At 41.7% G+C, this 26,475-nt stretch overlaps 3 protein-coding genes across 8 annotated transcripts in view; 2 read left to right on the forward strand and 1 right to left on the reverse strand.

The window, feature by feature from the left end:
* The window catches only part of LOC109864886 (septin-6), a 45,642-nt gene extending 32,085 nt beyond the window's left edge, over nucleotides 1-13,557 (forward strand). The window contains exons 8-11 of one of the 6 annotated variants that reach the window (XM_031797562.1): nucleotides 3,958-4,090; nucleotides 4,278-4,468; nucleotides 6,323-6,367; nucleotides 12,176-13,557. In XM_031797562.1, the coding sequence (XP_031653422.1) occupies nucleotides 3,958-4,090; nucleotides 4,278-4,468; nucleotides 6,323-6,326 (328 nt within the window). In that variant the 3' untranslated portion in view covers nucleotides 6,327-6,367; nucleotides 12,176-13,557. Of the gene's footprint in view, nucleotides 1-3,957; nucleotides 4,091-4,277; nucleotides 4,469-5,599; nucleotides 6,303-6,322; nucleotides 6,368-7,526 lie in introns of those variants that run through there. The other 5 variants (XM_020452924.2, XM_031797560.1, XM_031797561.1 and 2 more) reach the window with 5 other exon arrangements.
* Nucleotides 13,558-14,189: 632 nt separating this feature from the next.
* On the forward strand, nucleotides 14,190-19,328 carry LOC109864890 (NF-kappa-B-repressing factor). The gene is made up of 3 exons (XM_020452931.2): nucleotides 14,190-14,604; nucleotides 16,148-16,272; nucleotides 16,414-19,328. The coding sequence occupies exons 2-3, from the start codon at nucleotides 16,182-16,184 to the stop codon at nucleotides 18,648-18,650; spliced, it is 2,328 nt and encodes a 775-aa protein (XP_020308520.1). The 5' UTR covers nucleotides 14,190-14,604; nucleotides 16,148-16,181; the 3' UTR covers nucleotides 18,651-19,328.
* A 142-nt stretch (nucleotides 19,329-19,470) lies between these two features.
* On the reverse strand, nucleotides 19,471-25,875 carry LOC109864891 (ubiquitin-conjugating enzyme E2 A). Its single transcript, XM_020452932.1, has 6 exons — nucleotides 25,641-25,875; nucleotides 25,232-25,312; nucleotides 24,977-25,002; nucleotides 20,816-20,905; nucleotides 20,595-20,683; nucleotides 19,471-20,419 (listed from the first exon to the last, which is right to left on the reverse strand). The coding sequence occupies exons 1-6, from the start codon at nucleotides 25,682-25,684 to the stop codon at nucleotides 20,291-20,293; spliced, it is 459 nt and encodes a 152-aa protein (XP_020308521.1). The 5' UTR covers nucleotides 25,685-25,875; the 3' UTR covers nucleotides 19,471-20,290.
* Nucleotides 25,876-26,475: the final 600 nt, after the last annotated feature.

A 26,475-nucleotide genomic window follows, 5' to 3' on the forward strand; every position in this document is an offset into this window, starting at 1 on the left:
CTGCGATATGTAACTTTTCAGGAAAGTTAGGAACCAATTTACACAGGCAGTTAGGAAAGCAAAGGCTAGCTTTTTCAAACAGAAACTTGCATCCTGTAGCACAAACTCCAAAAAGTTCTGGGACACTGTAAAGTCCATGGAGAATAAGAGCACCTCCTCCCAGCTGCCCACTGCACTGAGGATAGGAAACACTGTCACCACTGATAAATCTATGATAATCGATCATTTCAATAAGAATTTTTCGATGGCTGGCCTTGCTTTCCACCTGGCTACCCCTGCCCCGGTCAACAGCGCTGCACCCCCCACAGCAACTTGCCCAATCTTCCCCCATTTCTCCTTCACCCAAATCCAGATAGCTGATGTTCTGAAAGAGCTGTATAATCTGGACCCCTACAAATCAGCTGGGCTAGACAATCTGGACCCTCTCTTTCTAAAATTATCTGCCGCAATTGTTGCAATCCCTATTACTAGCCTGTTCAACCTCTCTTTTGTATCGTCTGAGATCCCTAAAGATTGGAAAGCTGCCACGGTCATCCCCCTCTTCAAAGGGGCGACACTCTAGGCCCAAACTGTTACAGTCTTATATCTATCTTACCCTGCCTTTCTAAAGTCTTTGAAAGCCAAGTTAACAAACGGATCACCGACCATTTCGAATCCCACCGTACCTTTTCCGCTGTGCAATCTGGTTTCGGAGCGGGTCATGGGTGCACCTCAGCCATGCTCAAGGTCCTAAACGATATCATAACCGCCATCAATGAAAGACAATACTGTGCAGCTGTCTTCCTTGACCTAGCCGAGGCTTTCGACTCTGTCAATCACCGCATTCTTATCGGCAGACTCATAGGCCTTGGTTTCTCAAATGACTGCCTCGCCTGGTTCACCAACTACTTCTCAGATAGAGTTCAGTGTGTCAAATCGGAGTGCCTGTTGTCCGGACCTCTGGCAGTCTCTATGGGGGTGCAACAGGGTTCAATTCTCGGGACGATTCTTTTCTCTGTATACATCAATGATGTCGCTCTTGCTGCTGCTGATTCTCTAATCCACCTCTGCGCGGACACCGTTCTGTATAATTCTGGCCCTTGGAATTACTGTGGACACTGTGTTAACTTCTTGCGGATCAGTGGAACGCTAGCGTCCCATTTCGAAAACCTCCGGGGAAATTGCAGAGCGCCAAATTCAAATTAAATTACTATAAATATTAAACTTTCCTGAAATCACAAGTGCAATACATCAAAATAAAGCTTAACTTGTTAATCCATCCACCGTGTCAGATTTCAAAAAGGCTTTACGGCGAAAGCAAACCATGTGATTATCTGAGGACAGCGCCCAGCACACAAATGCATAACAAATCATTTTCAACCAGGGAGTTGCGACACGAAAGTCAGAAATAGCGATATAATATATGCCTTACCTTTGAAGATCTTCTTCTGTTGGCACTCCAAAAGGTCCCAGTTACATTACAAATGGTCCTTTTGTTCGATAATGTCCTTCTTTATATCCATAAAAACTCAGTTTAGCTGGCACACTTCAGTCAATAATCCACTCGGTTTCCTCCCTCAAAATGCATACAAAATGAATCCCAAGGGTTAGCAATAAACGTATCCAAACAAGTCAATCAATGTTTATAATCAAACCTTAGGTGCCCTAATACGCAAATAACCAATACAATTTAAGACGGAGAATCGTTATTGTCTTTACCGGAGAAAAATACCAAAGAACGGGCTCTCATTTTTTTTGTTGGGGGGGGGGGGGGGGGGGGGATGGTTTGCCCTCGGTGTTGTGCCTGCCATTTCAGTTCTGTTATACTCACAGGCATTATTTTAACAGTTTTAGAAACTTTAGATGCATATCCTAGCTTCTGGGCCTGAGTAGCAGGCAGTTTACTTTGGGCACGCTTTTCATCCGGACGTCAAAATACCGCCCCCTATCCCAAGGAAGTTAACAAACTTCTAGACGCGCTTCAATGCCATGCAACACTAGTCCCATGGTCTCCAACTGCTCTTAAATGCAAGTAAAACTAAATGCATGCTCTTAAACCGATCGCTGCCCGCACCTGCCCGCCCATCCAGCATCACTACCCTGGACGGTTCTGACTTAGAAGATGTGGACAACTACAAATACCTAGGTATCTGGTTAGACTGTAAACTCTCCTTCCAGACTCACATTAAGCATCTCCAAACAAAAATGTCATCAAGAATCGGCTTCCTATTTCGCAACATAGCATCCTTCATTCATGCTGCCATACGTACCCACGTAAAACTGACTATCCTACCGATCCTTGACTTCGGCGATGTCATTTACAAAATAGCCTCCAACACTCTACTCAGCAAATTGGATGTAGTCTATCACAGTGCCATCTGTTTTGTCACCAAAGCCCCATATACTACCCACCACTGCGACCTGTATGCTCTCGTTGGCTGGCCCTCGCTTCATATTCGTCGCCAAACCCACTGGCTCCAGGTCATCTATAAGTCTTTGCTAGGTAAATCCCCGCCTTATCTCAGCTATGGTCACCATAGCAGCACCCACCTGTAGCACGCGCTCCAGCAGGTATATTTCACTGGTCATCCCCAAAGCCAACTCCTCCTTTGGCCACCTTTCCTTCCAGTTATCTGCTGCCAATGACTTGAACGAATTGCAAAAATCACTGAAGCTGGAGACTCATATCTCCCTCACTAACTTTAAGCATCAGCTGTCAGAGCAGCTAACCGATCATTGCACCTGTACACAGCCCATCTGTAAATAGCCCACCCAACTACCTCATCCCTATATTGTAAAAAAATATATATTTACCTTTGCATCCCAGTATCTCTACTTGCACATTCATCTTCTGCACATCTATCACTCCAGTGTTTAATTGCTAAATTGTAATTATTTCGCCACTATGGCCTATTTATTGCCTTACTTCCCTAATCTTACCTCATTTTCACACACTGTATATAGAGGTTTCTATTGTGTTATTGACTGTACGTTTGTTTATTCCATGTGTAAGTCTATGTTGTTGTTTGTGTCGCATTGCTTTGCTTTATCTTGGCCAGGTTGCAGTTGTAAATGAGAACTTGTTCTCAACTTTCCTACCTGGTTAAATAAAGGTGAAATAAAAAAAAAATCTGTGAAATGGTTCATACCTGCTCCTACAACGGTAGACAGAAACTACTGCAATTTAATATAATTCATAGGACTTACTACACTCCTGCAAGAATGCATCTAATGCGCCCAGAAATGTCACATCTCTGTTGGAGATGCAAAAAGCACAAAGGAACCCTATTACATATGCTGTGGTCCTGTGGTAAACTGACAATGTATGTGCTATCTTTTCATTGTGTTGAGTCATTTATATCCATCCATCTCCAAGATTATGTCTGTTGGGAAATGTAAATATTGGTGATTAATATCAGAGGACGTTTTGTAATCTAGGTCTAATTGCTGCAAAAAATGGAAGCCCATCAATTGGAAAGCCTTATATTCACCTTCAATAACAAACAGGAGGACTGAACTATCTAGCTACAATCCCATAAGACTATATATTATAAAATGAAACATAAACCAGGCATGTTTGACCGAATTTGGAAAATATATGTTGACCACCTTAAAGAATGCTTTGTATAGTGTGCGTTTTATTTTTGTGTTGTAGTCATGTAGAAAACCCTTTTATAATTTTTTTAAAATAGTTTTAAAAAATAAAGGAACTCCCTCCAGTCAATTCCGAACATAATTCCAATGCTTTGAACTCCATGGCGAGGAGTGTGCCAGAGCACTCTTTAGGAGAAGGGTGAAGAAACGGTATGCACCACTTTCCACTTTCTACCACCCCCTTAGTTAATCACAACCACTTTTATCATTTTGATTTAAATGGCAGTCTGCTCTATTCCACTGTAATGATAGACATAGTACTAACATATATGAGTCATTGGTATGACATAATTTATGTCTTTCCTCTTTCTGTGTGGACCCCAGTCTGCAGGAGACGTACGAGGCCAAGAGGAACGAGTTCATGGGAGAGCTGCAGAAGAAAGAGGAAGAGATGAGGCAGATGTTCGTCCAGAGAGTCAAGGAAAAGGAGGCTGAGCTGAAGGAGGCCGAGAAAGAGGTTTGTGTATGTGTGTATACAGGAAGGTATCTCTTTTACTAGTTAACCCTGTAATTTTGCCATGTCATCACCAATCCTACCAACCTAAGAAGAACTAGGGTTACATGTGCGACATCTCTGTTTGCTACAGATATCACACCTAAATTAGTTTCTATCTGAGATGTAAGTCTTCTCCCTCGCAACACAGCTGCACGAGAAGTTTGACCGGCTCAAGAAGCTGCACCAGGATGAGAAGAAGAAGCTGGAGGACAAGAAGAAATCCCTGGATGACGAGCTCAACGGCTTCAAGCAGAAAAAGACGGCCGCTGAGCTCCTACAGTCCCAGGCTCTGCAGGCAGGGGGCTCCACCACACTCAAGAGGGACAAGGAGAGGAAAAAGTAAGTGTCTCCTGCATTCACCTCCTTACTACTCACACAGCAGGCAGTGTTCAGGGTCGTGTTCATTCGGCACCCAAACAGAATAGAACAGACTGAAACAGGGAAGGACACCCTGGACCTGTCAAATGAGAAACGCTCATTTTCATGTTTAGTTCGAAACGCTTTAACATGGTTCATGTTGCCTGCCTTAATGAACACAACCCAGCTATACTTGAGGATTCCTTAGGGATACTAGACTGGAGCAGTCTGATCTAGGAGGAACAAAAACCAACTGGATATATTGTGACTATAGTGTTTCCCCTAGATTGTTTTCCAGGCTGAGCGCAAAGGCCCCCAAATCAACATTCAGGGCCTCATTAACCAAAATTCAGGCCTATACAATAATAGGAGAACACTGGGTCATTCATTCCACTTAGAATAGGTGCCATCCAAAATGATGTAATACTGTCCTTCCCTATCCACGCATGTGTATTTGGTGATACAGATAGTGGGATGGACTGATCAAAATAGAAATGTGATTTAATTCTGTGCTGTATGTATGTGGACCACTGTATGCTGTTTTTGCATCACTGCACCTCAGATATAAAGAAGCCTGGCACACACCACACCTAGAAAAATGACAAACTCCTTATCGAAGCTTTCATTTGCCTTGTGTCGATGCATTTCCAGGAACTCTTTGCCTGACCGTTAATGTCACTGAGCACTGAGTGGTTTCTCTCCCCAGTCTAATGGATGAGTGATAATCAACGGAACTGACTGATTACTTTGAAATGGAGGAGCAATAGATGTCATGATGCTTAGCTTAACAGCCTTTGCTCTTATTCCTTTATAACTATGGTATAGAGGTGGACTTGCTATTCTTCTACAGAGTAGAGTACTATATCTAGTAATATCCTAAACCAGATGTAAACCAGATTAATCTAAATTAGACTTGGTATTACAGGAATCTGATTGTATTGACCCTAGACTAGGGACACTGCTGGTATAGGCCTATATCCCATAGGAATGTTGGTTGTAATTTTTACAGCTTGTTTTATCTGTAGTATAGGGCTGCAGTATTAGGGCCATGGTGACAGAGTTGTTGTCGTGGGTCCCTTCATGTTGGTAATCACTCCTGGTTGTGTATTCAAGCTGATGTGAGCCCTGTCACCGGCCCCGTTAGAAAGAAAGAAGACACTTGCACTTTTTTCAATTCTAAATGATTTTCTTTACAGTTCTTCTGTCCTTTCTCTCCACTATCTCTGAATTCTGGACTTTCCCCCCCTGCCAGGCAGCTGTTTTTGCACCTCACATGGTTCACTTTACTCTCCTCCCCATTCACTTCATGCCTCTGGGTTACTGATCAAAACATTATTGGCCAGTTTCCTGGACACAGATTAAGGCTTGACCTAGACTAAAAAGCCTAGCTTAATCTTGTCTGAGAAACTGGCCGTATGAATGATAGTTAATACTTCCTCGTTTGCTAAACCTATGGATCCCAAACTTGGAGCCTTTCTATTTCCTTATCTAGTGCAAAATATAAGCCTGTAGATAGCGTATGCTACAAATTAATGTTTTGTTCAGGAACCAAAGGACATGAGCATGGCATGTTTTAGTGAGTGGTGTAGATGTGACATGTGTATGTGTTGCCGCGTTCAAGACAACTCGGAAACTGACATTTCCGATTTATAAACTGGTTGTAGAAAGATGAGGCCCAAGTTTCCCACTTTGAAAATATCTGAATCAGCCAATAGAAAGCTCTACACAAAAAAACATATTTAACTCTGAGGTTCCTAGTTTCCAAGTTGTCTTGAATGCACCATATATCTCCTGTGAGTGCATGTGTCACCTATGTTCATCCATGCTGTTTTACAGTTAACTCCTCCACTTGCTGCATGCTGCATGAGGCATCTTGTCCTGGTAAGGCTTGCATACTCAACTGTTCCCCTGGTAACCAATGACAAAAAGCACATAAATCAATGTTTAAATACATGTTAATCAGATGTGAGTTTAACACATATTTGAACTTAAATGAGAAGGGAGTCCTCAAATTATAATTAGACATTTATTTCAATAAGTATTTTAACGTCTAGCAGCTGGTAGAAATGCAGGCAACAATATGTCTACTATCAACACCACAACAATCTGCTTTTGTGGTCCACCCTGCCCAGCCACTACACAAAGAGACATTCAGAGTCCTGCAGAAACTGCAGGGTCACACTAGTGCTCTGTTCAGCTATAGTGCCAATCCTTGTGTACAAGGATTTTTTATAGCAATGTTTTTGTTGTTGATCCTTCAGCTATTTGACACCCACCTCTTTGTTGATACAAAAGAAAAAGCCACTGAGAGATATGCTATTCATACAGCCTCAGCCATACACTCATCAACAGAAAGGGTTCCAAAATAGTTCTTCGGCTGTCCCCATCTGTGGTAGTCCATAAAGTAAGGAGCCTTGCACAAGCCCAAACGGCAGGAGCCTATCTCCTGTTTCTGTAGCGTTAGTCAGCTTGATGTACAAGTAAACCACCTGGACAACACTAGTCTATCACAGGACCTTACCCCCAATCCTTGATGCTGAATGCCAAGCAGAGACACATCAGGTCCCATTTTTATAGTCTTTGGTATGACCTGGCCGGGATGGAACTCCCAACTCTTCCAATCCCAGGGCGGACACTCTAACCACAAGGCCACTGAGTTGGTGTGGTGTCTATTAGCATACCAAGTCAATTTAGTTTCAACAGATACTCTAAATCTCCCCACCCCCATTCACTCGTAAGTCCTATAAACAGTAACAACCTAAGTGCATGTTCCTTTTAACATTACATTTTACCACTAACATGAAGAATGTGATTCTGTCATTTGATTAAAAAGTATGTCTATCACAGGAAGTTGGTGGCACCTTCATTGGCGAGGACAGGCTCGTGGTAATGGCTGGTTTCCATGTGTTTGATGCCATTCCATTAGTGCCGTTTCGGCCATTATTATGAGCCGTCCTCCCTTCAGCAGCCTCCTGTGGTATCTACCAGTGTTAGCGTTAACCCCTAGAAAGCAGTAATGGTCCTTCTCTCTCGTTTCCAGTTAAGGATTCCTGTAGGAATGATTTTTCACCCAATCCCTGGCAGTGCCATGCTGTTCTCTGTGCCCTCCAGCCCTCCCCCTCTCCCCCATTCCAAACCCCACACATGCCCCTGCACTGTGGAAGAATCCAGCCATTACTGTGAATGGGAATCCTTGACTCAAACACATCCTTTTTGCGCTAAAGATGCTTGTTTTTGTATGTTCTTTTTGTTACGAGCCATCATCCTCTGTTTGCCTGTTTGCTTTCTGTTGGAAAGTAGATTTATTTTCTTGTTGTTTTTGTTGTTGACCTGTTCTGCATGACTGAGTGTGCTTTTTACTTTTACATGCACAACTACTGTTGTGACAGGCAGGAGTTTGTGGAGGCTAAGGTGAAATGTATATCAGCTGTGGTCTGACCAGGCCAGTGGAGTGGGTGTTTTTGTGTGTGTGTGGACACATGTTTACTATACTTGTAAGTACCAGAAGTATTCTCAAGAATAGTAAACCAACTAAAATTCAGAGAAGTGAGGACATTTTGTTGGTCCTCACTTGTAAATATGACTATTTTAGGGTTAGATTTTGGGTTAGAATTAGGGTTAAGATTAGGTTAAGAGTTAGGGTTAGCGGTTAGGGAAAATTAGATTTTGAATGGAAATCAGTTGTTGGTCCCCCAAAAGATCTCACTAGTATAGTAAGACATAGCTGTCTGTGTGCGTGCTCATTAGCATCTTCCGGTCCATGTTTCAGACCACCACTATTCTACACACTACCAGGGTATAATCAACCACTCCAATAGTATGACATTATGACGATGTGCGCTGATATCGTGTTGCAATATAATGTGTAATTATAAAAAATTAAGACACTATTATTGCATGTTTTGAATGAGGGCATGTTGTCCACCACCTATCAAGAGAGTAGCCTAGTTCCAGATCTGTTTGTGCTTTTGCCTGCTCGTAACATGGCATGAATAATGAGTGACAGGGAGTTGGCATGATAGCACAAACAGACTGGCACTCAGGCTATGGAGAGAGTGAGCGTTAGTCAACTGCTGATGTTATTTCATCTTAGCCTGGTGCATGTGCAAATATGAATGATTTCTTGTCATGTCTTTGCCCATCCCTCATTGTTTTTCATATACTTGTACACTATCTGCATACTTGTTAGCTTTTCACGTTTGCACATTTTACACAAATGTGATTTTGTATATTTCCAGTGCAATTGTGACTTTTAGATTTTTTTTTACATATAACATCATATTTGAAGCCTTTTAACCAAATAACAATAATGTAGGGATCAGTATTAAACTTGTATCAGTGTTACACAAAAAATACTTCATCTCCAAGGGAAATAAAGAGGGAATTTCACCAAATATTTCAACTGTGGCCACGATTATTGTGTATGAAATATTTAATGAAGCAGTAACATAGTACGTAAGTGGGTTCTGCATGTGAGGATATTAGGGTTTCACATAGATTCTGATTACAGTTGAAAACACTAGCTTTGGTCTACATATTTAACTCTCATTCAAGGGTTTTGAGATATCACGCCATTGTTATTGTCAAAACAACTCTCCTTACAGAGCTTTACAGAGCAAAATTGTCTGCTAACCTGAATTCATAGGGCTGGATCCTAACTTGGGACGTAACTTGGAATTTCACATAAATCCTGAATTGAATTCAGTGGGAGACTTGCATGAGCATTTAAGTTAGGTGCTCAAATGTCAAGTTAGTATTCAGTCTTATACTACTGCACTGCTTTTGTCTGAACAGACTGAGCCAGCAGTCATTCTCCATCCCTCCTAGAGAAACAGGATTTCGTAGCATTTCGCTACACTCGCATTAACATCTGCTAACCATGTGTATGTGACAAATCAAATTTGATTTTGATTTGGGGATAGGAACACTCCTGTATTTGGCAGATTGTGTGAGTGCCAATGAGATTGTTGGGTTTTATTTTCCAATCCACTTCCTTCATATCTGTATCTTGAGGACAGGGTGTTGTTTATCAGAAAAACATTTCCACCCTCCAAAAACATGTCTGTGTGTCCTTGCTCAATATAATCATGTGGGACAGTTGGCCTGACGAGTGTCCACAGATGTGGGCCTTTTGTTGCCATCTAAATGTATTGAAATGGTCTCTTATACGCTTACACATTCTTGTACAAGGGTGTAGTAGGTATGGTTTACAACTTCTCACAATCCCTTCTCAAGTTGCTCTTTGTCTCAACGTTTCTGGGGAACTGTTGTCCTCAGCTCTTTGGGTTGGCAGGGTGTGCCTTGGTGTGTGGTGTCATTCACACCCTGCTTCAGTCCCGCTGTTCACTGCTCTATGTATTTACCTTTCCTTTGCAGTAATCCCTGGCTCTGCACTGAGTAGGTGCTTCCACCCTCAAGCTTTGCTAAGGGACCAGGCTTTGTGGGTAGCCGGTACCCCAAGGCTGAGGAGAGGCATTGCGGACCCTGGTTTAAAAAAACATTAATCTGCTCTATGTACTAACTAAAAGATACCCCTATACAGTTGAAGTCGGAAGTTTACATACACTTAGTTTGGAGTCATTAAAACTTGTTTTCAACCACTCCACAAATTTCTTGTTAACAAACTATAGTTTTGGCAAGTCGGTTAGGACATCTAATTTGTGCATGACACAATTCATTTTTCCAACAATTGTTTACAGACAGATTAGTTCACTGTATCACAATTCCAGTGGGTCAGAAGTTTACATACACTAAGTTGACTGTGCCTTTAAACAGTTTTGAAAATTCCAGAAAATGATGTCATGGCTTTAGAAGCTTCTGATAGGCTAATTGACATAATTTGAGTCAATTGGAGGTGTATCTGTGGATGTATTTCAAGGCCTACCTTCAAACGCAGTGCCTCTTTGCTTGACATCATGGGAAAATGAAAAGAAATCAGCCAAGACCTAAGAAAAAAAATTGTAGACCTCCACAAGTCTGGTTCATCCTTGGGAGCAATTTCCAAACGCCTGAAGGTACCACATTCATCTGTACAAACAATAGTACGCAAGTATAAACACCATGGGACCATGTAGCCGTCATATCGCTCAGGAAGGAGACGCATTCTGTCTTCTAGAGATGAACGTACTTTGGTGCGAAAAGTTCAAATCAATCCCAGAACAACAGCAAAGGACCTTGTGAAAATGCTGGAGGAAACAGGTACAAAAGTATCTATATCCACAGTAAAATTATTCCTATATCGACATAACCTGAAAGGCTGCTCAGCAAGGAAGAAGCCACTGCTCCAAAACTGCCATAAAAAAGACAGACTACGGTTTGCAACTGCACATGGGGACAAAGATCGTACTTTTTTGAGAAATGTCCTCTGCTCTGATGAAACAAAAATGAAACTGTTTGGCCATAATGACCATCGTTATGTTTGGAGGAAAAAGGGAGAGGCTTGCAAGCCAAAGAACACCATCCCAACCGTGACGTATGGGGGTGGCAGCATCATGTTGTGGGGGTGCTTTGCTGCAGGAGGGACTGGTGCACTTCACAAAACAGATGGCATCATGAGGGAGGAAAATGATGTGGATATATTGAAGCAACATCTCGAAGACATCAGTCAGGAAGTTAAAGTGGCCATCACAAAGCCCTGACCTCAATCCCATAGAACATTTGTGGGAAGAACTGAAAAAGCCTGTACAAGCAAGGAGGTCTACAAACCTGACTCAGTTACACCAGCTCTGTCAGGAGGAATGGGCCAAAATTCACCCAACTTATTGTGGGAAGCTTGTGGGAGGCTACCTGAAACATTTGACCCAAGTTAAACCATTTTTAAAGGCAATGCTACCAAATATTTAATTGGCTGTATGTAAACTTCATACCCACTGGGAATGTGATGAAAGAAATAAAAGCTGAAATAAATCATTCTCTACTATTATTCTGCCATTTCACATTCTTAAAATAAAGTGGTGTTCCTAACTGACCTAAAACAGGGACTTTTTACTCGGATTAAATGTCAGGAATTGTGAAAAACTGAGTTTAAATGTATTTGGCTAAGGTGTATGTACACTTTCAACTTCAACTGTATGTATATCACTGCTGCTCTAACTATATGTGCTCACTATGTGGCTTAATCTTAATATCTTGTCTATGGCTATGCCTTTTGTCATGTCGTGTGGTTTTGCTGTGCTGACTTTGACTAATATCAGCATTTGCTCTTTGTTTCTGTAAGATTGACATTTCTGGACTATGTTGTTGTGCATGTCTTGGTAGTTTTTCCATCATATTAGGTTTATTAATATTGTCCATGTTTGATTTATTAAATGACATTGAATACCCTTTTGGGATTTTCAGAGGACATAATATCTGCTGCGAGCTGTTAATTAGACTTGTTTCGATGAAGGGATTAAGCTATTTATTAAATGTTTTAAATCAGTATTATGCTCAAATCGAATTAGTCAGCTATAGTATGGTATTATATAAGTAGTTTTTTTTACGACACTGACAGTACATTTGTAATGTAGTTTGTGTAATTTGAAGTACAGTAGCAACTATACATGCCTTAGGAAAACCCAAATACTTTCTGTCTTTCCTCCCAAAATGTCAGTAATCCTTGTTTCTTATTTATCTTGAACCCTGCCTTCTGGTAAGCACTGTTGCCTGGGCCTCTCTTGTAACTTTGCATTTGTCTCTTCCTCTCTCTAGCTTCTTTTAATCTGTCTTGCCCACCTGTCTGAAGAGGGGATTGCAGCTTCAACGAGAACTAAGCACCCGTTTCCTCTTCCTGTCTTTTCTCTCTGCATTAACCTTTTTTAAACTTCTATCTCATCTGCTTTGTTGACCATGGCCTAATGTGGGCTTCACATGGTATTTTTTGGATAGTTTACGTTTTGTCACCTAATCAAGGTACACTTTGGCTGGTGAGAGTCCTTCACACTTAATATTATGCAGCTCCGTCTTGGTGTATGAATGAACAAAGCTTTGCTGAGGTAGGATTCTAAACGGTTGTTCAAGAGAAACACATCGAATCAGGTTTCATCATACCAATTGTAACAGAGCCAAGGCTCTGGATTAATTTATATTTTTCACAAAACTATCTGAATTTCATTAACAGTTCATTTTAAGGAAGTCTTTGTGTAATAACATTCAATCATATATTACATCCATTTTGAGAAGGGCTGATTCTGTTTGAAATAACCGATACTATTACAAATAACCTATATGATTAATGTGCTCCTCATTCAAAGGGGGAGTTAGTTTTGAATAAAAATAGCATAACCCAGATCTCAATAAAACACTGATAAAACCAAAATACATTCATTTGGTGATTGATAGAGCAAAGTGTGACATCTAACCATACATGTGTGACTAGTAGATACTTTTGTCAGTTAAAAACCAAAAGACAATTGCGATCCAAAACAGTGATCTTTATGTTCACTGCATAGGTTGTTTCATTGCAACTTAGAAGAGCCAGAGCCGTATTCATGTCAAGCACTTATTTAGTGAAAACACCCTTTCCGTTCTGAAATACCATGTAGGTCACATTTAATGCCCTTTACACATTGTGCTTTAACTACCATCACCCTATTCTGTATTTTGCATGTCTAATGCTCTTTTATTTCATCACTTCTGTGATCTTGACCTTTTGCTCCCATAGCTGTTTTCTCACCTAACAGTTCCGTCTTGCACTATTTCACATTTGGTGCTCTATATTGTTTGGATCAGTTTTATCTTGTGTAGTACTCCTTGTTATACCCTTCTCCACAATTTTCAGCATCCATATTGCCAAATATTACAATGAGATGGAGTTGAATCCTAGGTACAGATGGAAATATTTGTATAATTTATAAGGATATATTTTGTGTATTGAAGTGGAGACCTGTTTATGAGATATGATCTTTGGATGTGACTCTTCTCTCTGTGTAGTTACATTTTGGTGTAAGAAATTGTCATACATTTTTCTAGCATCTGCCATAATCACCCCTCCTAGTGAATTATCTGTCCACACCACAAATGAATTATGAAATATTTTATTGTAGTTTGATTCCATTGATGTACTTTTTCAATAAAATTATGAAAATAAAGTGTGCATTTGTTTTGTTATGCCAAATTACTTAGTTGTGCAAATAAACATTGGTGTTATATAAATATTCACACATTGAAATAAGCCCCACATTTTTGGTGCACTTTGAAAGTAAAGAGGAAGACTGACACCTTCTGGTTCTCAGGTGGAGCGCATGCATGCGGAAACATTCCAGACGCCATGATTTTAGATGGACTAGAAAATGGAGGGTTGTAAAAGCAAAGATTTTTATAACTAACCCCAGAAAGACCACCACACGTCATTTTCAATTGGAACAAATGAGGTAGTGGGCAGAAGATTCAAGTAGGGAGGCAGAGCCAGGCACGAGGCAGCGATATCCTATTGGCGCGTTGTAGCATGTATTTGCATATTTCTGTTAGGGAACGCCTGCTTTGTAGAGTGCGCGTGTGCAATAGCTCAATTCGCCCTTGCACATTTTTTACAACTTTGGCAAAGGGTAAAATCTACAAAACGCAGTCCACTCCGTTCGTATCATATAGTTTTGGGAGCAGAAAACGGTATTGAAATCAAATGTTTCATCGATGAGAAAATGTCCATAATTTTGACAAAAATGAATCTGCTCAATATTCTCCCACTGTCGACTATTGGACTTCCTCTCACCACCATATGTGGTAGTGAGTGGATACGCCAACCGAATGCTTCACACTTATACATTCGCTGAAAAATCTGTCTCATTGTTCTATCTGTGGTTATATGGAACGTTGACGGATTGTCACTAGTTACTACAGCTACAAAGTCAATATTGGATATATCGTAAAAATGAATGAAAACAAAAAATAGCTTTTTGATCTTAATTTAAGGTTAGCAGTGTGGTTAAGATTAGGTTTAAAATCAGATTTTAAGGAAATAAATAGGCGATGTTGGTGTTTATCCATAATTATGACTTTGTGACTGGGATGATTACTGACGACCCCCCCGGATGTTATGGTGATGACCAAAGGCGAAGCCGCTCGCTAGACATTGAACTATGTTAGTGGAAGACTGACACCAAGGGCACAAAGAAACATCGGACTTATTACTTTGCATTGAGGTAAGTGGCTAATATATTAATTTCAGCTAAAAACAATTCGACAATTAGCTATCTGTCTCGTGCTCCATATCACATTCCCGTGCAAGATGATGCATCAATCTTTTTTCAGTGAGCTAGCTAGCTAGCCATCTTTGCTCGTTTACTGCGTCACTTGTTTCGTCTGCTAAAATCTGGTTTACTTTAAAATAGATTGTTTGTTCTACCATTTAATCTGTAGACAACTCAAATTAGCAAACGAAGAATTGATTGTGTGCGTCAATGATAACGTAGTTAGCTGTTATGCTAAAGTTAGCTAGCTAGTTGCTACGTAGCGTGCTAGTTAACTCGGTAACGTTATACCAAAGACAGTACAGTATGAAGATAGGCCAAAACTGCTTCTCCAATAGAAATCCCAGATCTCACTTGTTGGCGATGTCGGCTAGTTAAGCTCATGCGTAGAAATACGTCATCGGGGCTAACGGTTGTCTCTTGCAGAACTGCGCATGTACAGGCGGTTAAATCATAGGCTCTCCGTCAATGTAAAGTTGTTTTTGACGAAAATGAAAACGTGTCAGTTTGTCACTTTCACGAGGTTGGAGTAATAACATCTTCAACTGCTTAAGACATTTGCTTGAATCTAAGTTGTGTCTTTAGATTTCGAGAAAATTAACTAAGGAATAATTGTTCACTTCTCAAACCCTGGTCTGTTTCGCAAGCGTTCCGGCGATGTTGCCCCTCTGGGTTTAGAAATTCTGTGGTTATACTTCGTAGGAAATACGGTTTAGAGAAGTTTTGCACACAAAGGAGTCATAATTAATCAGAAATGTAGTTAATGTTGCCATAAATAATAGCATTTTTATCCACATCAGTCTGCCTATTCTTAGCTAGTTATCTAACGTTAGCCATAACATTCATTCTTAGCGACTCATGATGGTGGCCTTTCTGTCAGCTGGGGCGTATTCATTATGCTGTCTCAGTTGCAAAACGTTTCTCAAACGAAATGGGGAGGGGCCTACTTGACTTTGTCCAATAGAAGCATGTCTGGGTAATGATTACACTCCAGGTAACGTTCGCTAATTTTCTTTGTTGCAGTCTGTAAACTGATCTTGTGAGCTAGCACTAGTTATTTTTTGCCATCATTCCAATAATTACCTTTACAGAGCCAAGTCAATGTCAATGCGTTTCGAAAGTGAGAAACAGTGGTTGGCCATAAAATAATTTATTGTGACACAAATGCAAATTGAAAATTGAGCAGCCTCAGTAGTTCTCGTTGTTCATGTGGTGCAGGATGGTCTTCTCTGCCCACAAGGCCTTTCCTGACACCTGGATAAGGACATAGGCGTACCTTGTCGGAATCATGGCCTAATATGAACCTGTGTTCATATGTAGCCTACATATTTTTTTTTTGCCCTCAGTTTGATGTGGGAATTATGTGGGAACAAAGGTTCTTTCCCTAATAGAGTATTTCCGGTAGTAGAGCCAAGTTAACTGTTTTACTGTGCTAGCATAGAAATACACATTATGCTTGATTACCTTTTTTATATAGCTCTGTTTTCTTTTAAAGGTATGGTTCTGATCTGAGGTGAGAGGTGCTGGACATGGCTGAAAGGATTGACATTGGCGAAATGCCCTCCTTTGACCTGGTTCCAAGTGCTGAAGCAAAGAAGCGACCCAATTCATCAGATGGCAGTGAGTGATTTTGGTTCTTCAAATTGAACTCCTTGCCACTGTTTTAAAGTATTTTTCTAATTTGCTGGAAGATGAAAAATTACTCGTTGATTGTTATACGCTTGTCATTGATTGATTCTCTGTTTTGTTCTTTAATGTTAGGAGAAGAGCCAATGAGGAAAATGCCAGTGTCCAAATTTGGTTCCAGACCACGATTTGAGCCTGTGCACTTTGTTAGTGGTGGCAGCAGTGGCAGGTCTGGCAATGATGAGAAGGAGAATGACAAGGAGCGCCGTAGGAGTGAGGTGAACAGTGTGAGACAGTGGGACTCAGACTCTGACCGTCCCTCTTATGGCAGCACCCGAGCTACAGACTCCTCTGCAGCTAGGCCTGCGTTCGACAGAGTTTCATCATACGGTTCTTCTGACTCTTGGCGGGATAGAGAAAGAGATAGAGACATACCCTCAGGTAGTACAAGTGGTTTAGGTCATGGAAGCCAAGGATCCGCCTCAAATTATATGACTAAAATGCAGCAGGACTACTCGGCCAGATACGAGTTCCACAGCACTAGGCATCCGGACACATATGCTCAGGCCCCTAGATTTGATGGATATGGAGGGGGTAGTCGATCAGGGGGCTGGGGGGATTCAGGACGCCAAGGCCTTGGCTTCAGGCAGCAGGACAGACCCACATCCAGCAGACCATTCAGCAGAGTCTACAGCAGCCCAGGGAGGAGCAGCCCCTCATCTGTCTCTGGGTCTTCTTCACAACCCATCCCCATATCTCAAGCCGTGCTGGATGAAAAGCAAAGGCTGATCAATAGTGTGGCATCCGCCATAGCTGTCACTTTAAGAGACCCTGCGTTCATGTGTGGAGCTGAATCTCCTAACTACAATTTCATGCTGAGCCGTAGCATCCAGGCCTGTAAAACCAATCCGGAGTATGTCTATGTCAACCTCAAGGATATCCCTCCAGCAGACCTACCCAAGAACAGGAAAGTACCGACTGATGGCTATGCCTGTGAGCTGAGATGCCAGTGTGTTTACCTTGCTACTGGCTACTCTGGCAGCAAAAACGGGGCCAGGGACCGTGCTTCTGAGCAGGCTATGAAGCTTTTCTTTAAACTGGTGGAGGTCCGTGTAGTGCAGCGCAAATTCAAACACTCCTTGGTCAATGATATTGTGGTCTGCCAAACGCACTGCCCTACCCCTGCGTTTCTACCGGCACTGCGTAACCCAGAGGACAAGCCTACGCCTAGCTCCAAGGGTCAATATGAGCCTGACAAACGCAAGCACTGGACAGATTTTGTCGTTGTTGACAACGCTCATGATGCCATCTGCATTCTTAACAACTCTGCCGCCTTCAACCGCATGAAGATTGACTACAAGTTCGACGTGGTCCCCAACAGCAGTGCATGGCAATGTAGCGTGTACTTGCAGGATGCACTGGTGGCACAGGCCAGGGGAAGTAAGAAGACGTCTAAACATACAGCAGCTGAAGAGGCAGTGAGGAAACTACGCATGAACCAGGCAGCCCGGCAGCAGCAACAACAACCACAGCAGTTCTCTCGAGGGAACCATCACTCTGACCCATCGGGTGGTCGTTTCGGTAACCAGGGTGGTAGGAAGAAACACTTGAGTGAACTGGTCATCCTGGAGAACTCAGACAATGCCATCTGCATCATCAATGACACTGCCCAGTTCAACAAGGTATCTGCCGATTACAAGTTCACAGTGCTACCAGACCACCGCTGGAGGTGTGAGGTGTTCCTGGAGGGTCAATACGTAGCGGCAGGCATCGGACCCAAGAAAACGGTGAAGCACATTGCAGCAGAGGAGGCCCTGGCCACACTCCGGCAAACACAGGCTGTGGTGAAATCCAACCTCAGGAAGGAGGGTAATGCTGATGCCCTCTCTCGCCACCAGATTCTGACTCGCTCTGGTGAAGAGTCCTCGAGACAGGAGATCAAGGAGGACAATATTGGGAATCAGCTACTCCGCAAAATGGGCTGGAAGGGTGGCGGATTGGGCCGGGAAGGGGAGGGCATCTCTGAACCCATCAAGGTCAAAGAGCAATTCTCCAGAGAGGGACTAGGTATGGACATGGACAAGTCTGGGAATCAGCTCACCAAACGGAACATCGAGGACATCATCCGTAACTATGCCAGTTCAGACCGCCAGGACGACCTGCGCTTCTCCACTGAGCTCAACAATGATGAACGCAAGCAGATCCACCAGATATCCCAGAAGTATGGCCTGCGCAGTAAGTCATACGGCCAGGGCAGGCTGCGCTTCCTCATCGTCAGCCGCAAAGTGCACAAAGACCAGCTCATTGGCCAGCTCCTGCAGGAAGGGCAGGTGGGACGCTACGAGCTGGTGAAACCTCAGGCCTCACACTGACTGGATATGTCATAGCTCCAACAATACTTACCACAAAAAAAATCACACCTGATCTGAGAAAAGTTTCTGAATGTAAAATGTTTCAATCTTCTAGGCTTGTCTTTCAGAGAAACACTTGTGGTTTCTGCATTCCTTTTCATACAATTGCATATTTTCTGACATTGTATCAACGCTTCTTGTGTCATTCCACTATTTTGTCTTGTCAGCTTCAAATTTGCACTATGCTAGTCTTGAACTGCTTTGTGCTGTTACGGTTGATTAGTGTTGTATCTTTTGACAGAAATCCTCAATTTTTAGCAAATGTTTTTCATGGCTACAGAAATAGCCTTAACCAGCAGAATGCCTGCCATTTCACTTTCACAAAAGTTTCATTAGAAATGTGTATACTGTTGGTATCACCTCAGGTGATGACAGGTGTAATCTGTAACTATGTGCTGACATTGAAACATCCCTGTCACAATACTTGTAATGTTCCCCCCCCTCAGATAGTTGAGAAGATTTACAAATAAACTGCTTCCATGACTTGAATTTGATCTTTGTCACATGGTAAAAGTGCAAGCTGTGATCCCTTTGGAATGTCAGATGTATAAGCCTGTGAATACAGTTCACTCGTCTGCTTGTTTTCACAGCTGTAATAACGCTAATTAATAAATTAAGTCTACTGTCTGGACTTCAATATGTGAGTTGACTGGTGTTATTACAAAAATGTTTTCTTAATTAACTGCTATATCAGTGGCAATTTGAACCATACCCCTCCAATGTTTGCAGCAATATTGTGGAGAAAAGGGAGGGATCTGAGACCAGCTGGAAACTTAGTAAATCATGTCACATGTATCATTTTTATTTACAAGACAATGTACAGTTTGAATGGTGTTAAGGACACTGCAACATACCCATGTGGTATTCGTAATTACGTAATGATACAAATAAATGGAACTCCAAGTAATTTGGGCATCTAAACCATAAGATTTGAGCATTAAGTAGACAACCTTTGCCTTGATACATTGCGTTCTGTGCATGAGAAAACGTTTACCACATTCTCAGCAGGCAATTTGTCAATCATCCTCAAAAATATGCTTTTGCACTAGTTACAGGACTTGCATTTAAAAGTGCACCACGTATGTGCCTTTCCGAAACACTTGAGTCCTGTTGGAGATATCATTCAAAGAGCCATTCAATTCATAAAAGCCCTAACAAGAACATGGTTTGTGCATGTAAAAAGGTAGGGTTTTAAAATTGACATTGTTTGGAAAAAAATCCATGACAGGTGTTCATCAAATTCTTTCTTAGTTGGAATACTATCATGCTATAGCTCCAAAAAGGCAACCGTGTGAAAGCTAGAAACAAAAATCAAACCACAGCGAAAATCCTCAAACTTCTGGACATACACAATTATCTGAATCAATACAGCAAAATCACACTACAAGCCAAAGATTTAAAACACTAAAATGACATTGTAAGTAACCTAGATATAACAAGGTACATTTACTTTGATGTGCTCTTGTCCAGGAGGAGCATTATGCATGAAGAGAAACAAACATACTGCAGAGAAAGATTCAAACCATGTGTATTTAATTTCCTTTGAGATATTGTTCTCTTTTTGACTTGAGGCTGGATATTGTTCATACTTTGTGAGGGGGTCAACAATCACGCCAACTCTGTTCCACGATGGCAGACACCCGCTTCTCGTACTCCCGCTTGTTCTCCTGATATAGCTGAGCCGCCTGGCTGTTGGCTGGGCTGTTGGGATTCGGCTCATCCAGTAAAGACTAAGACGATGAATAGTAGACACTTCAGTAGCAATAGTATTCTGGCACCCTTGACTAGATTTTTTAAATTCAAATTGTTTCAAAACACTTATTTGAGAGAAAAAAATGGAAGCACAAAAGGAGCTTTATACAATTCAAGTATTTCATGAAGATTCATGGTTAATGCTGTGTATACCTGTATTGAAGTTAGAATTGAAGAAACATCATAAGTTGGACTCCAGCGGTTCTGAAGAATATCCAAGCATATACTACCATCTGCGTAGACTGTACAACAGAACATACATTTACTCCATAACAAAGACTGGTGGATTGTCTTGTTGACAAAGATTCAGCTGTTCCACTATAAAATGATCCTGTAAGCAATAAGCATGTTTCTAAAAAAATAAAAAAACGTACCGTTTGGATGAAACATTTTGGAGACAAAACGCACAGTTGGAGGCTTATTAGGGTATTCCTCTGTGAATTCTATTGTGAGTTTGAAAGTTCCTGAAAATAAAGGATATGAGAATATTAATTATCAAGTGGCCACTCAAACAATCAATCACACAATGGTAACCGGTTAGCTTGACAATCACCACAAATGGATCTGGGACCAGGCCAAAACAGAATGGCTTAGAACAAATTCAAAGTTGTCTTGCTGCAAAATGTTTTGAGCAACCAAATAGCATATTGTAATTCGCCACTAAATTGTTAGTTTCAAATAAAATAACATATACACATCCTAAAGCACAAATGTACATAAATGCAACTCAATGAGGGACATTTTGAGGATTACTGGTGGGTCTGATATGCATATTCATTGACAGATGATGTCAAACAGATACAATCCCCTGGTTTTGACCAACAGTTAACCCATATTTCACACGATTCATTCACTTTCTGGCAGGCAGTAATCTCATCTCAGCGATTTAACAGGTCAGCTGGATTATTGTAGTAGTTCTGATAAGACACCACCTGGTCTACAATGTCAAATCAAAAAGGTTTATTGGTTGTGTACACAGTTTAGCAGTTGTTATAGTGGGTACAGCAAAATGCTTATGTTACTAGCTGCTAACAATGCAGTACAATGTCAAACAAGTACACAAATAAAACAAATATTTAGAATGAATCCAATCAAATTTTATTTGTCACATACACAAGGTTAGCAGATGTTCATGGGAGTGTAGCAAAATACTTGTGCTTCTAGTTCCGACAGTGCAGTAATATCTAACAAGTAATCTAACAATTCCACAACAACTACCTAATACACGCAAATCTAAAAGGGGTGAATGAGAATATGTACATGGAAGTATATGGATGAACCATGGCCGAGCGGCATAAGCAAGGTGCAATAGATGGTCAAAAAAATACAGTGTATGTATATATGTAAACATTATTAAAGTGGCATTACTTAGACTGCATTGTATAAAGTGACTACTGTTTGGGTCTCAATGTAGGCAGCAGCCTCTGAGTTAGTGATTGCCGTTTAGCAGTCTGATGGCCTTGAGACAGAAGCTGTTCTTCAGGCTCTTGGTCCCAGCTTTGATGCACCTGTACTGACCTCACCTTCTGGATGGTAGCAGTGTGAACAGGCAGTGGCTTGGGTGGTTGATGTTTTTGATCTTTTTGGCCTTCCTGTGACATCGGGTGCTATAGGTGTCATGGAAGGCAGGTAATTTGCCCCTGGTGCTGCATTGTGCAGACCACACCACCCTCTGGAAAGCCTTGCGGTTGAGGGTGGTGCAGTACCAGGCTGTAATACAGCCCGACAGGATGCTCTCAATTGTGCATCTGTAACAGTTTGTGAGGGTTTTGGGTGACAAGACAAATTTCTTCAGCTTCCTGAGGTTGAAGAGGTGCTATTGCACCTTCTTCACGACACTGTGTGTGAGTGGACCATTTCAGTTTGTCGGTGATGTGCACGCTAAGGAACTTAAATCTTTCCACCTTCTACACTGCTGTCCCTTCGATGTGGATAGGGGGGTGCTCCCTTTGCTGAAGTCCACAATCATCGCCTTTGTTTCGTTGACGTTGAGTGAGGTTGTTTTCCTGACACCACACTCCGAGGGCCCTCACCTCCTCTATATAGGCCGTCTCGTCGTCGGTGGTCATCAAGCCCACTACTGTGTAGTCTGCAAACGTAATGATTGAGTTGGAGGCGTGCATGGCCAGGGAGTACAGAAGGGGGCTGAGCACACACCCTTGTGGGGCCCCAGTGTTGAGGGTCAGCGAAGATGTTGTTTCCTACCTTCACCACCTGGGGGCGGCCGTTCAGAAAGTCCAGGACCCAATTGCACAGGGCGGGGTTGAGACCCTGTTGTGACTCGTCTCTCAAAGCGCTTCATGATGACAGAAGTGAGTGCGACGGGGCTGTAGTCATTTAGTTTAGTTCTTTGCCTTCTTGGGTACAAGAACAATGGTAGCCATCTTGAAGCATGTGGGGACAACAGACTGGGATAGGGAGCGATTGAATATGTCTGTAAACACACCAGCCAACTGGTCTGCACATGCTTTGAGGACGCAGCTAGGGATGCCGTCTGGGCCAGCAGCCTTGCGAGGGTTAACACGTTTAAATGTTTTACTCACGTTAGCCACAGAGAAGACGGGGGTGCACCGTCCTTGTTAGCGGGCCGCGATGGTGGCACTGTATTATCCTCAAAGCAGGAAAAGGTGTTCAGTTTGTCTGGAAGCGTGACATCGGTGTCAGTTACGTAGCTAGATTTCTTTTAGTCAGCGATTTCCTGTAGAACCTGCCACATTCGTCGTGTCTGAGCCATTGAATTGCAACTCCACCTTGTCCCTGTACTGGCATTTCACTTGGTTGATTGCCTCACGGAGGGAATAGCTACACTGTTTACATTCAGACATACTCCCAGACCTGGTTAAATGAGGTGGAACATTTCTGTCCGCATGATCAAAACAATCTTGAAGTGTGGCTTCCGATTGGTCGGACCAGCATTGAATGGTTCTCGTCACTGGTACATCTGGTTTGAGTTTCTGCCTATAAGACAGAAGGAGCAAGATGACGTCGTCGGGAGGGTGGGGGAGGGCTTTGTACGCATCACGGAAGTTAGAGTAGCAGTGGTCAAGGGTATTGCGCATGCGATTTGCACAATCAATATGCTGATAGAATTTAGGTAGCCTTGTTCTTAAATTTGCTTTGTTAAAATCCCCAGCTACAATAAATGCAGCCTCAGGATGTATGGTTTCCAGTTTCCATATAGTGAAGTTCCTTGATGGCTGTCTTGGTGTCTGCTTGAGGGGGAATGTACACAGATGTGACTATAACTGCCGAGAATTCTCTTGGTAGGTAAAATGGCCGGCACTTGATTGGAAGGAATTCTAGATCGGGTGAGCAGAAGGACTTGAGTTCCTGTATGTTGTTATGATTACACCATGAGTCGTTAATCATAAAGCATACACCCCACCCTTCCTTTTCCCAGAGAAGTGTTTATCTCTGTCGGCACGATGCATGGAGAAGCCCGATGGCTGAACTGATTCTGACAACATATCAAGAGAGAGCCATGTTTCCGTGAAACAGAGAATGTTACAGTCTCTGGTGTCTCTCTGGAAGGCAACCGTTGCTCGAATTTCGTCTACCTTGTTGTCAAGAGACCGGACATTGGTGAGTACTATACTCGAGAGCGGTGTGCACGTCTGCGAAGCCTGGCCAGGTGGCTGCTTCGTCGTCGTTGTTTTGGATCGCCTACTGGAATTAGCGCCATTGTCCTGGCTGGTGGTCCGAACAGAGGATCTGCGTCGGGAATGTCCTATTCCTGGTCGTAATGTTGGTAAATTGATGTTGCTCTTATATCCAATAGTGCTTCCCGGCTGTATGTAATAAAACATAAGATTTCCTGGGGTAACAATGTAAGAAAAAACACATAAAAATATATATACTGAATAGTTTCCTAAGAACTCGGTGCCATGCTGTACTGTCAGAACAAATCCAATTAATACTGTAAAAGTAATCCAACTGCAATCTATACATATACACTGGATGAATTTAAACAAAATATATTAAAAATGGCGCACACACAGCAGTAGATATATTACAGTGAGCTATGTAAAGCATCCAGTATATAAATAAATGTGTATAAACAGTAACTAAAATGCAATGTACAGTAGTAGAAATATTAGTATAAACTGTCAAGAATACAGTATTTAAATACAGCAAAAGGCAAAATTGATTAAATGCAGGAAATGAGCTTCCAGACTAGAGCCCGGAATATAAATATATGTGAATGGTGTGTACAGCCAGTATGGACAGTATATAAATAGAAAAGGTGTGTAAAGCAGTAGTTATATAGGATGATCATGAGCCATGACTAGAATACAGAGTATACACAAAGTGAGTAAAACAGTATGTAAACATTAAAGTGACCAGTGTTCAATGGCTATGTACATATGGCAGTAGTACTAGTACTGCTAGTCTACGTACTGTTCCAACTAACAGGTCTCCCATGCAATTAAATAGTCCATATCATGGTGCTGATCACTTCCGTTTGAGTTGTCAAACACATGCACAAGAATGTACCAGCTACAAAAAAGGAAACGCATAGCTAGCGAGCTATTTACCATCTTCAAAAGGTGTTCCCTCTGGGCTGGGGAAGAGAGAAAACAGTTCACTTTAGATAACTAAATGTTAGTTTGATAACTTTAATATGTTAGGGACAAGAGGTTCAATGTTAATTTCTTGAAAATTAACAGATAATTCATAATACCCTACTTTGGATACATGTTACGACATGTCATTAATTTTGCGGGTAACGTTAATCATCTATTTCTAGCTATCTAACGTTAGCTACTACTTTTTATAGTCCAGTCACTTACCCAAAAATTACGGCATTCCATACCATGATATTGTTTTCCGACGGGGCTCCACTAACTCCTGCAGGAGGGTCCTCTTGAAGCCTGAGAAATAATATTATTTTCGATGCATAATTAGTAAACGTTAGTAGTTCGCAAGCTAGCTAATTAAAATAGGCTAAAGTTAACAGTAGTAGCCAGGCCAGTTAACTACAACTTCCAAATATTCAGCTGTAATGTTATCTTTACGTTAACAATCCATGTGTTAGTAACTTATTTATCACGTAGATAGTAACTTATGCTATCCAGTAACTGTTAAGATGTTTGATAACATTTCGCAAAAAAAATAAATAATAATTCAGCTAGCCAGCAAGTCAGACAAACGCTTCGCCTAGACATCCAAGCGAGCTAGCAAGCTGCTCCTCACACATACCGCTTAAAATCTCTCATTAAACGTCGTCTTGCTGGAGTTGACATCTTATTCAGTTGAACTAAAACGTACGCATATGGTTGCAAGTCACACGTTTTGAAACAAACGATTTTCACAGTAATGATTATATTTCCCACGAGTCTTTCTCCCCCTCAGACAGGAGCTGGCTGGGCTAGCCACTACTAACATTACCACTCACAAGGAAAAGAGGAGTGAGTATTGGTATGGTTCTTTTTTTTTCTTTATTTGTTTCTTCTTCTTCAAGATTTGTATGGCGGATCGGATCCAACTTTTAGGTGCATACACCGCCACCTACTGTACTGGTGTGGGAGGTAATTCACGGCTTACCTACATTACATTCTTGATACGGTGATACAAATTGGGAAAAAGGAAAATTGCCAGTGTTGGAAAAAGTACCCACTTGTCATACTTGAGTAAAAGTAAATATACCTTAATAGAAAATGACTCAAGTAAAAGTGAAAGTCACCCAGTAAAATACTACTTGAGTAAAAGTATTTGGTTTAAAATATAGTTCATGTCATGGTTCCACCTGTCACCAGAGGGCGGCAGAGACCGTCCTAGAGACGGTTGTCCTTTGCAGAAGCTTGAATTGTTAACCATGTGCGTTCGTTTCCTAAGTGAGTTTTCGAGACTTCGTGTTTGTTGGTTTTTCAAGTTTACTGTGATCCTGTGGCTACCGTTTCTCAGTAAAGTATTATTTTTTATCCTTAACCACTGATTCCTCGTCTGGTCTCTTCTCTGCACCTGGGTCCAATCTTACCACGTCACAGCAAGCTTCTGCCTCAACATGGACCCAGCAGAGATCACCCAGATCCAG

Source organism: Oncorhynchus kisutch, linkage group LG19 (assembly GCF_002021735.2).
Source record: "Oncorhynchus kisutch isolate 150728-3 linkage group LG19, Okis_V2, whole genome shotgun sequence".
In the NCBI taxonomy this organism is placed as follows: domain Eukaryota; kingdom Metazoa; phylum Chordata; class Actinopteri; order Salmoniformes; family Salmonidae; genus Oncorhynchus; species Oncorhynchus kisutch.

Coding starts and splice junctions, on each gene's coding strand:
- LOC109864890 (XM_020452931.2), top strand. CDS start 16,182: ATGGCTGAAAGGATTGACATTGGCGAAATGCCCTCCTTTGACCTGGTT. Junction 16,273..16,413: donor ACCCAATTCATCAGATGGCA/GTGAGTGATTTT, acceptor CTTTAATGTTAG/GAGAAGAGCCAATGAGGAAA.
- LOC109864891 (XM_020452932.1), bottom strand. CDS start 25,684: ATGTCAACTCCAGCAAGACGACGTTTAATGAGAGATTTTAAGCG. Junction 25,313..25,640: donor TTAATGAGAGATTTTAAGCG/GTATGTGTGAGG, acceptor ATTATTTCTCAG/GCTTCAAGAGGACCCTCCTG. Junction 20,906..24,976: donor GGGAACACCTTTTGAAGATG/GTAAATAGCTCG, acceptor CTTTATTTTCAG/GAACTTTCAAACTCACAATA.